Source organism: Silurus meridionalis, chromosome 19 (assembly GCF_014805685.1).
Source record: "Silurus meridionalis isolate SWU-2019-XX chromosome 19, ASM1480568v1, whole genome shotgun sequence".
NCBI lineage: Eukaryota > Metazoa > Chordata > Actinopteri > Siluriformes > Siluridae > Silurus > Silurus meridionalis.
In genome coordinates this window covers 4,206,275-4,218,661 of record NC_060902.1, presented here as the reverse complement: position 1 = coordinate 4,218,661, position 12,387 = coordinate 4,206,275, and the positions used below count along the sequence as shown (strand labels likewise).

Genomic DNA, 12,387 nt, shown 5'->3' with positions numbered 1-12,387 from the left:
CAGAATCTTAGTAAGTGGACACTAGCTAACAGAATCTTAGTAAGTGGACACTAACTAACCAAGTCTCAGTGGATAATAGCTAATCAGGTGTCATTAAGTGGACACTAGCTAGCAGGATCTAAGTTGGGGACACTAGCTAACAGGATCACAGTTAGTGGACACTAGCTAACAGGATCACAGTTAGTGGACACTAGCTAGCAGGATCTCAGTTAGTCATAATCAATTATTGTGTTCGGAGGATCCACCCCAAACCATATGAAGACGCCAAGAAGCTGCATGGAAATGAGGCTTGACGTTATTGCCAGCTGCGATGTCGGACTGATCAGACGTGGTGGTGTCACCGACTTCTTTCCCTCTTCGAAGATGCGATAAATTCGATTGGTCTTGGTCAGCAGTGCGGCGTAGCTGATGCACATCCCCAAGCCGAGGAAAATGCGCCTAAACGAACAGACAGCTGCATCGGGTTTGGCGATCATCACAAATGTTATGATGTAACATAGAAAGATCCCAGTCAGGAGCACATAACTGAGTTCCCGTCCTGACGCCCTCACGATGGGTGTGTCGTTGTAGCGGACGAACGTAGCCATGACGAAGATTGTGGCCACAATGCCGAGCATTGCTAAAAAGACAGGGATGACTGCCCAGGGAGAATGCCACTCCAGCTTGACGATCGGGATGGGCTGGCATCCGGTTCGGTTGGCATTGGGCCGCATGTTGTAGGCGCACAGCTTGCATGTCGTTTCGTCATACTGGTACTGGTAGCCGTCGCACGGCTCACAGTGCCAGCAACATGGCATCCCTTTAACTGTCTTCTTCCGCTGGCCAGTTTTACATGGCAGGCTACAGATGGAGCCTGGGATTTCGGTATCACCACTGGGCCACTGCATGTCCTCCATCTGGAAGAAGTCAGCAAACAACAGGCATTTAATATTCTATATCTGAACTCAGTAATGCATATGTAGAGCTTTTAATAGTCTTTAAAGCTTCTTGAAATATTTAGGCAGTCCTGTTGTTCTAAATGTTTCTCAGGGAACTCGTGCAGTTCTAGACTAAAGACAGGTGGGGCACAATGAACAGCAGGATTTATATATATATTTTTATTAATCTTCATTTATGATTTTCTCTATTAAAAATAAAGTTTATACACTCAAAGCAACCACAAATTAACATTTAGGTCATTAATGAAAGTAAATTAAAACTATCATTTAGGGTATCTAACACAAATTCACTTCTATATTCTCTATTTTTGAACTTGATGATATTTAATTATGTTGATATAGAACATGATATTTCAATAAAATGAACTTGAAGTATATCATTATAATTTTTTGGGGTGATGAAGGACAGGTGGGGCTTCAAAATCCACCCCCTCTAAAGTGTGGAATAGCAGAAAAAGTTTGAGAATCACTGGTCTATGGATATTGGTGAGATTGACTTCCAGAGTTAAAGCAGTCAGTGTGTAAATTTGCCCACATTTTTTTTTTTTTTTTTTTTTTTATAAACTTGTACAGAGGTTAATAAAACAGGCTTCTTTAGAATAAACAGCAGGAGCTACAATGCAAAGTGTCAGCTGGGACTTCTTAAACGGATGCAACCTTCTTTTTTCTTTTCTTTATGTAAACATTCTAAAATGTAATAAATATTAGAAGCATAATACATAAAAAATTACAGTATAGCACATCATAATGACCAATAATAACCAACACTGCAAATACAGGTAGTTCAAGACTTGATAGAGATGAGTTCTGATGGCCCCATCGAGACACGGCCTAGCCTACCCAGGAATCTTAAAGATAACGATCAGTATGAAGTATACTGTACTGTAATTTAACAAATTACAATACACAATTTAGCTTAAGAGAGCAATTTACAGTAAAAAAAAAAAAAAAAGTCATTTAGCTCAAATTGATCTTTTAATACTTTAATCAACTTCATACCATATATGGGAGTCACGTGACAAAGAGATGATTGACTTATGAGGACTCATGAGATGTACTACTGAATTACTGAACTACTGAATTTTGTTTCCTGTTTAATGCACTACATCTATGGGAGTCATCTGACAAAAGAATGAAGGACTCGGACAGGAGGACTCCACTTAACTACTCAATTCTGTTTCAAATTTTTCATGAATGACCCATCACTAATTTACAGTGTCATAATGTAACTGCTCGAAATGTCAAATATTTTTTACAAAAGTACACACATCCTTCACTTAAGTAGAAGTACAGATACTCAAGTTTTAAAAGACTCTGGTAAAGGTATTGACTACACTTTTTTACTTAAGTTAAAGTAAAGAAGTTTGGGCTCTGACATGAACTTAAGGAAAAAGTCATCATTACTACCACCTGTTTTTTTACAATGTATCCAGGCTGAACAATCACCATATAGAACACAAGCAGATAAAAGATGATGATCAGGTGATCAGGAATGTCTCTGTTCTCTGTCATGTTTCATCCAGGTTAGCTATACTTCTTGTTGCCCATGCCTTGCTCGTTGTTAGCTTTGTAGGCTAGCCTACGTCTGTGGTGCCAGGAAATGATACACCTGTGGTAGATTGAAACAGCCATACAATAACAAAAAATAGATTGATGGACTGAAAATGGTGTGCAATGAGAAGAATAACATATTGATCATGTCACCAAATTGATTACAACTAATCAATTGGTTTGAAAATGCAAGTAGAAAGTGCAGATATTTGTGTAAAAATGTAATGACTGAAAGTAGGAAGTTGTCCAAAAAAATAAATAGTGAAGTAAAATACTGATACCAGATGAATCTACATTTCATTACTTTCCATCTCCGCTATCGTCATCATAAGTAAGACGTAAGTCAAACCATTGTAACTCCTGGACCATCTTGTAGATACAGTATATATATATATATATATATATATATATATATATATATATATATATATATATATATATATATATATATATATATATATAAAGTTTTATGGAAGCTATTTGTTTTTGATTCACACACTGCATTTTTTTTATTATACTCTTCGCATTCTAATCTGATTGCAAATCTGAACCGATTTCAAGCTATTTTACACGATCCTTTCTAACTCTATCTCCGCGCAAAGACGATGCTGATTTTAATTGAACAGTTTAATTTGCAACAGTGAGGTGGTGAGAGAAATCAAATGCAGAGAAGTCATTAACTAAATAGCGCTTCTGATTGACTGATAACAAGAAAAAAAAACAACATAAATGAGAAGAACAAGGCACATGGAATGTTAATGTGTCATTTAAGAGAAAGTAAAAGAAAAGAGAATAACCAAATAATGAACTCTTCATTCAGATTATGAATTTGGAATGAATGGCAATGTCAGTAATGAATCGATATTTGAGGTGACATTAAGCATTATAGCAAATTCATTTTAGTGGTACTGTATAAACAGGCAGTGGGTGCTAAAAGCTAAGGAGTAATGATTAAAGCCCTTCAAATCTATTATTGTCCACCGCTATTGTGAGCCAGTGTTTGTTATGGCGAGTTTCACAGCCTTTCCTGGGCAACAGCATGAATAGGAAGAGTGACACCTGGAGCAGGAGGAAAGAAAAGCCGAATCACATGGGCTGACACACATTCGGTTGCTTGATTGGACACGGCCAAGCATTCCAGTGTGCGAACAAAAAAAGACACTCTGCGCACTCTTCTAATCTAGCACAGCCACCCGTCTAGGATCAGAGGTAGACAGAAATACGGCAAGAGGCTGGACACGTCTTTTATTAGTCATCCAGATCTTACTTCTTGTGTGAGAGGTGTTTTTTTAGTGTTTCTTCTGCCATTATTTACACAACGTGCAATAAATAAGTATTTACATTTTTTTTATTTTATTTATTATAGAATCTGTTATTGCACAAAGCTCTGTGTACTGATCAGTGGTAAATAGATTATGAATAAAAAAAATGAAATCATAAATAATTCCATATACATGGACAGTGCAGCCTCGATACTCGCAGGGGGTTGCGTTTTATGACCCCTCGTGAGTAACAAAAAAATCGTGAGGTTTTGACTCATTTTAATAGTTGTTTTTTCAAGGGAAATTGTACATGTACTGTAAACTCAACAAAAATTGTGAATTATTTGCCGTAAATGTATTATTGATTACTTTTAATGAATAATACAATAAGAAAATAGTTTTTAAACATTTTTTTTGTAATTTATTAGTACAAACAAAGTACTTTCGAGCCACTCGCGGCTTCTCGGATCGGATTTTTTGCTGGGTACTCTTAGTCCGTTTCCGAACCCAAACTATCCAAACTATCGAGGTTGTGAGTGTCAAGGTCACGAGTATCGAGGTTCCACTGTATTTTTAATAAGTTTATTCCTAAGAAGTGAGCCAGTGGCAGAAGTGGGAAGGAAAAATGAAGAAGAAATCTTGAGAGGATCCAGATTAAAAAGAGATCCCATCCTTATCTCGGTGGCACCAATTGACCATTCATTTTAAAATAATTAAGGGATAAGGGCCTTGCTTAAGGGCACAGCAGTGGTTGCTTGGTGGAACTCATGTTATTCCAAATAGAAGTCTTATTGATTAAAGTAACACAAGATCAAACCTGTGCAATATTTCTTTCCTTGTGATCTTCAGCTAGATACAAAACTTCTTTGACCAAGAATGAATGAATGATCTGAGAAAAACCTAGACATAAATAAGAAATCAAAAAGCTAAACAAAAAAATCATTCAATTTACCCTGCAACAGTTCCACTTAGAGTGCAATCTTTTGCTTGGATGGAGTTCAAACAACTTGTGCCATTCCTCTCAAGTGCACGAATTCCACGGAAGCTGGGAATCTAGCCTTGCCTGACATACACTGAGTGGCATTTGGGGTCAGGGGAACTGGCCAGGAGACAAGACCGAGAGACACTAGAGTGGGAGTGGATTACTTGTGCCTCAGTTGCAAATTGCTTTTGCTGCAGCTGGAAACTTTTACAGATTTAAAGTACAGATTTGATTTTGCTGTACTATATATATATATATATATATATATATATATATATATATATATATATATATATATATATATATATATGAATACAAATGAGACACAGCGTACACATTCCAGCTGGAATTTCCTACACATATACAGCATCTTCTTTTTGTCTGTCATTTATTGAAAACTATTCGAATGTGAATGATATTATTCAAGATTTAACCTTGATATTCCTATTTACCATTAAATACACTGAAAGCACATATTTATTTATTTATTTTTAACAGAGGTCAAAGTCAGGAAATTACTGAGAAAAGCACTTGGAGTAAATTACATAATATAGGATTTAAAAGAAAGTACACTTACAATGACATAAAAACAAAAATCCTAAGGCTTGCAATGGTGAAACACTCCCTTTTAGTGTGGGAATCTTTATATAATGCTAGATATCAAAGAAAATGATGCTCTTTCTTTAAGGAAATAATTGAATATCGAAAAATCACAAACGTATTGTGTGTAATTAAAGCCAGGGTTAACAGTTTAATATTATATTAATTTGAGAGCCAAAGCAGACGCAGCAGAAACATTGCTATAAACATTGTGTTTTAAACCTCCATGATGAAAGAAAGCTAGTGTATATGATGCAGTTATGGTGAGTTATGGCAGAAACTGGGTCTTTAAGTTGATGAGTGTAATGGTGCTTGATGGTAACAAAAGTTGAGGTTTTTTTTAGCAGGGTGTACCAGAGTGAAGGACAAAAGTGTAAGCTGGTGGTGGTTGCTTAGTGGTAAAGGGATTGGACTCAGAAGGTCACAAGTTTAAATCCAGCATTGCCAAGCTGCCATTGCTGGGCCCTTGAGCAAGGCCCTTATCCCTTAACTGCTCAGTTATAAGGGTGTCTAACAAATGCTATCAATGTAAGTTTTGTTGTATTGCTTTTTTGAGTAGACATGACTGATTGGCTAAATCCCACCACCACACTTTACATGTAGACAAATAGCATTATGGGTATTGCAGCAGTGTGTTAACCAAAGAAAGTGCAAGTTTTGAAGAAATTTTAAACAAACGAAAAAGGCAGTTTTGCTAAATAAATCTGTGACCTATTTCTTTCTCGCTGTATGTAAACAGCGGCACTTTCGCACACTTCTGAGTTTTGAGTTTTGTCTACATTGCCATGTGTGTGTGTGTGTGTGTGTTTTTTTTTTGTGTGGTTTATCATCTGTCTCCACTTATCTAATGTAATATGTTGTTTTCTTATGCATCCTTATAACCTGCAAATGAAAAATTCACATTGGATTATTCTTTGTATTTATATACCCAGGTGTCCTCTTCTTACTTTGTATAAGATACGTTCCATGTGACTTTTCTCTGCTGTGATTTACCAGTCATTTTGATTATTCTGCCTCGTTACTTTGCTTTCAAACTGTTCTGTCCATTTTTTTTTTTTACAATTTCCTGTGAAGTTTAGCCAGTTTGTTAATCACCTGAACTCTGCCTGGTTTTATACTTTGATTTCGTCTTACATTTTGGATAAAATATATGTGTAGGATTTTTTTGGCAATGCTGGCTGTAATTGTGGCATTCAAGACTCATACCTGGGATTTCATGGTACAGTATACAGTTTTAAACAAAGATTTTAGATGCTAACTGGTTATTTAAGCAGAGTCTAATGGAATACAGTCTTAAGGTAATGAAGATTTGGTAATATTGATTAAGAATTAAAAGTGGGGAAGTAGCGAGCAATCTAATTAAAAAAAAAAAAGCTAATTTACATACAGGTGAAAGAGAAAATAAATATAATAAGTTGCAAAAATTCTGACTGAATCCTGCTAAATAGTTATGCTAAAGTAAAGTGCAATACAGTAAATCACTAAATAATTACATAAATAGTGTTCAGCTGTATTGTCAATATGACCAGCTGTATTATGACACATCTATATTATGGGCGATTTTGTCAAAACTCATGACGTCTAAACCCAAATAATACTCTATTTCAGTTCCAGCTTTTAACAGAACCAAAAAAGGGGGGTGATTACTTGCACAAGCCACTGTAGTAGTATAATATTAACATATAGCCAATTGATTTGCTTTTTATTTGTCAACAAAACTCATCAACTATCAAAAATATAAAAATGAAATGCTAGTGTCCACCCACCTTTGACAGTAGAGACAGTTCAGGGCAATGGTCAGCAACCATATAGTGTAACATAACCACTCTGTACAAACGTGGTACGCAGAAAATCAATTTAGATAACACACTATGTCAAAGAATGAATTACAACAGCAGTCGTCCATATTTGCTCTCTGCCAATCTTGTCAAAGGGGCACAGCAGGAAAAAAGACTAGTTCATTTTTCAGCCCTATGCACAGTATTATAATGGGTAAGGTCCTCATAAAACACTCAACAGTGCTCAAAAGACCAGTTTGATGGAACCAGGAATCAATCTTCCAATCAGTAGACTCTGAGCAGCAAATGTACTCCAACAAATTCAAGTGGTTTCAATACAAAGCATGACTCAAGCACCCATGGTTGGTCAGTTATTATTATATCAACCCTCTCCAGCCTACAACCATGAATAAACAAAGTCTCCACAATATTGGCAAAGGAGGAGAAGATGACTAATGCAAGCCGGTTGCTTTATGCAGTGTGGTAATTGCATACTCACTGGCAGACTAGTCCATGGAAGACCCAATGGACTTGGAAAGAACATTTTGGATCCACACTAAAGCAAGCCACCACATTCACAATGTACCACCTTCTATAAAATATGATTTAGGTTTTTTCGAGCTGGTTATATGATCCTGATTTATACAGATGGGATTTTGTGTATCTATTTCATAGAAAATGCGAAGCCCCCAAATAGAAATAAGAAGTAATCAGAAGTGTTCTGAAATACATTATCTGGTGTTTGGTTAAAATAGGTCAATTTCACATGTGTGTAAAATTGTACATCGCATTTTTGTATTCTCCATAGAAGTTGCTTTAGTTCTTCCCAAGGTCCAGTTCTGCATCACTGATGGTGGCACTTTCTGTTCAAGACAGCTGAAAGGGTGCACAGCACTCCATGCTCAATCATTATGCCCAAAGCTTCCCTTCTTATCAGGACTCCCCAGGCTTTATGCTTTTACTGGCACCATTTACTGTCAAACATACAAGCCAATTAATCATCTCTCCTGTCTGGCTTGCATCACAGGTGAGGTGGGAATTTAAACGCCATCAATACTGAGTCCAAACCAAGTGGCCCACGCCTACATGCTTTGCAAATGGATCAGTTCATACAGAGCATTTAACAAGTGGTGTAGAGTTCTAATGGGCACAGGAGTGTTTGTATGCCTTCGCTTTCTTTCTAAATGTAGTTTGCCACACGAGGTAAACAAACACCTGTCATTTATATCCCATTTCAAGCAGCTACCATTGCACTTTTGGAAAAGCCTTAAATGTTTCATATGATGCTTTGTTTACTTGTGTATCTGATCAAATCTGTGTGATTACATGTGAAATGTATACAACTGCCATAAATGATGACAACTATGTGGTGTGGTGTAATTATGTACTTCCTGAAAGTTAACCTGTGTCAAGTTACAAATTCAAGTCCATAAACAAAAAAATGCATAACCTACACGTAACACACTTAGTATTCATTTATAAATGAGTTAAATATCAGGAATAAGATATATCACTACACCTTTATGACATATAAAAGGAACAGTGGTACTTGGGAATTTCTTCCCATCTGCTGGTTTATCACAGTTACTGTTAAAGAGTGCAGAGCTTTTCATCACTGGACCTCTTCCCAGAACAATCAAGCCTTTGGATGCGTCGTGTTCCTGCTTATTTACAGCTCCTAACAAATATTTGGCCTTCAACACATGGGTATAAAAAAAGTTATCAAGCACACAGACTAATCACCACAGTAGCACAGGTGCCAGATGGTGTTTGCTTGATTTTAGAGTGCGAGTAAATCCTAAACACCAAAGTGTGCAAAAGTAGGAACAAAAAAGGTGGAAGGTGGAAGTTGTGACACTACGATTACTTGATATTGTTTGAGCTTTGTAGCCAAGCTTGATGGTGAGAGGATGCCTGAGGAATGGAGAAGGAGTGTGCTGGTACCTATCTTTTAGAATAAGGAAAATGTGCAGACCTGCAGTAACTACAGGGGAATAAAGTTGATCAGTCACATGAAGTTATGGGAAAGAGTAGTGAAAGCCAGGCTGAGAGAAGAGGTGACCATCTTTTGGCAACAGTATGGTTTTATGTCGAGGAAAAGCACCACAGACGCATTATTTGCTTTGAGAATGTTGAAGGAGAAGTATATAAAAGGTCAGAAGGAGTTGCATTGTGTGTTTGTGGATTTAGAGAAAGCGTATGACAGGATGCCGAGAGAGGAGTTGTGGTATTGTATGAGAGTGTCAGAGAAGTATGTGAGGGTGGTGCAGGACATGTGTAAGAACAGTGTGACAGCAGTGAAGTGTGCAGCAGGAATGACAGACTGGTTTAAAGTGGAGGTTGGATTGCATCAAGGATCGGCTCTGAGCCCTTTCCTGTTTGCAGTGGTGATGGACAGGTCAGACAGGAGCCTTCGTGGACTATGATGTTTGCGGATGATATTGTTATTTGTGGTGAGAGTAAGAAGCAGGTTGAGAAGAGCCTGGAGAGGTGGAGGTACGCTTGGAGAGAAGGGGATAAAAGTCAGTGGGAGTAAGTAGAGTACATGTGTGTGAATGAGAGGGAGGCAGGCAGGGTGGAGTGGGTGAAGAAGATTGTTATTTAATTTAGTTTTATTCTAATTATGTACTTATTAAAAAAAAAAAAAAAATAATAATAATAATAATAATAATAATAATAATAATAATAATAATAATAATTATCTGCCACTGACCACACCCTAGGACAGAAGATTAAAGAACATTTATTTTAATTGCCACATTATCTGTGTAAAGCTGCTTTAAGACAATGTTCATTGTTAAAAGCGCTATACAAATAAAAATGAATTGAATTGAATTGAATTAATTTGTGCTTAGGCAAAGCTTCAGGTTTCTAGTTATATGTTGACAGATTTTAACATTGTTATTCTGGTAGTCCCTAAGTTGCGGTGGTTCGACTTAGTTTTTTTGATCTTACGATAGCAATAAGGAGAAATATAGAAAATGTATTGCCATCGGTCAGTTTGGTTGTCACGGTGTTGCATATTTCTGTGTTTTGGGTGTTTTAAAGAATTGTTATTAACCAATTACAGCATCTACTCCTTTTTGATTACCATTCTTTAAAATTCCTGGATAGGCTAGGCCATGTCTCAACGATATTTCAATTTACAATGGTGTCATTATAACGTCTTCTTTTTTTTTAGTTTTTTTAAATTACGTGTAATTGTCATTTACAATATGTATGCAGTTCAAAATACATAGTTTATCATGCTAAGTATAGTCCATATCAAAAATTAAATAACTCTACAGACAATGTGCAAGCAGTCAGTTCATTGTTTATTATGACAAGCATAACACTAATTTCTAGTTTAACATTATTTATTGAGATAAGAAAAGAACAGATCCATAGGATATACATCATGTACCCCTTGTGTCTGCAGGTTTCAGTACAGGTCCTCCACACAAGCAAGCTATTGTCTTTTTTAGCGTTATTAACTCCACACTATCAAGGATTTCACAGCTCCATGCCGTCTGGCGAGTCTAGTTGCTTGGAAACCAAGATTAACCCCCTCCCTCTTGTACCTCCTGACTCATCCATCTCTTATACCACACACATAAATGTTTTTGCTGCTCAAAAACATTTCTGGTCATAGTGGTTCGGGGTCAGCGAATAATTCGCTAGAGTTTTGGCGAACATGAACTTATAGTCCTGGTATCAAATGTGACGAGAAAGTGAGTGCATGATGTTTTTCCCTTGGAAACTGCTGGTGGGAAAAAAGCCATGCAGCTATGCACATGTGAGCTTGATATATGCTCCCTCAAGCAATTTTCCAACCAGCTGTTACGGAGCAGTATTTGAACTTTGGGGTTTCCGTACACTTGTCCTCAATACTCATCATGAAGTCTAAACAAGACTAACGGTAGCGTTGCTATGGATACCTCGAGCGAGATCCATCTCTTTGGCCTTGATGGTCTTCCTTTACTTTTGAAACCTCCTCCACATTTCACATGGTTCAGACTGTGGCAAAATACCACCTGCTAAGCTCCCTTTGCGACACCATACCAGCTTCTTTACTCTTTTTCTCAGAAATAGATTGCTGTCTACCTTCGGGTCTCTGTGCTAATAAGAGCAGTAGTGATGTATGTTTCTTCTCTCTTCTTTTTTTTTTCTTATCCCTTCCCTCCTCCCATGAAGCGAAAATATGGTTATTATAGATCGGGGAAGTGATGGGGATGTTCAGAATTGTCAAACACAGTAAGTGTCTGTGGTTTGTCACACAGCGAGCATTCAGTTGTCGGTCATGTCACAAATTCAATCTGACACTCAGGGCATGCTTGGCTGCTTTCTTGTATGAGTGTTTGCGACAGTAATTAACTATTCGGTGAGGAAAAAAAAAATGCTTCTTAAAGAAGATTCCATGGAGACTCGTGCAATGGAATGTACACAGCAAGTAAATTACTGTCAAACAGGAAGTGAGTGACGAGGGAAAATTAAGCGGCGAGGAAATGAACCACGGATGTTAATGAACGCTTACATGTACGTGTCTGAACCTAAGAGACGGCAAAAGGTTTTCTGCTTCAATGTGTCCTCGAGTCTGAATTTTCAGAGAACAGAATTTTTTTTGTTAAGTTTTTACTTTCTTGAAGAAAGCTATTTTTTCATGTATACAACTTCAAATTAGCTTGTTGATTGTCTTGGGTTCATGAATATAAAATGTACACCCTGAAACCCTATTTAGAAAACACAGCTTGACTGCAAACTGCTTGTCATAGCTGCAAGCCCAAACAAATAACAAGGGATTTTCAACGAAACCATTTATTCACTGCTAATACGATGTTTTTTTTTTAGTCACTTCGAAAGTACAACGGCAACAACAACAAATCCAAGTATGACGTGACTGCTGATTGTGTGAACTAGTCAGGCAGTGTGAACACAAACTTTAAAAGGACCTAAATTCATCCTGATGCGTGAACCTACCTGGACACTCAAGAATTTACTCTGAAAGGCCACTCAAACTTTAATTATTACTCAACTGAATTCTACAGTGATATGCAAATTAGAATGAACAATTGCCTTCTGGTGTCTGTATTATGTATAAGGACTGCTGTTCAGACATTGCTGTTCAGTCACTGCTGTTTAAGCCACTTAGGTACATTATATATCATTGCATCTACTCATAGAAAATACATATATCAGATGTGTGCATCTTCCCAGCAGTAGGGAGGTGGAAGCTTTGTGGTTAAGACATTGGACTTTGGAGCCAAAGGTTGTGAGTTCAAATCTGAGCCACACCAACC

At 37.1% G+C, this 12,387-nt stretch overlaps 1 protein-coding gene across 1 annotated transcript in view; it reads right to left on the bottom strand.

Annotated features, from left to right (window-relative positions):
- Positions 1-206: 206 nt before the first annotated feature.
- LOC124402489 (metabotropic glutamate receptor 7-like) overlaps positions 207-12,387 on the bottom strand; it is a 180,918-nt gene continuing 168,737 nt past the window's right edge. Inside the window, 1 exon segment of the mRNA XM_046875560.1 lies at positions 207-896. Coding sequence (XP_046731516.1) covers positions 210-896 — 687 coding nt within the window. The 3' untranslated portion in view covers positions 207-209.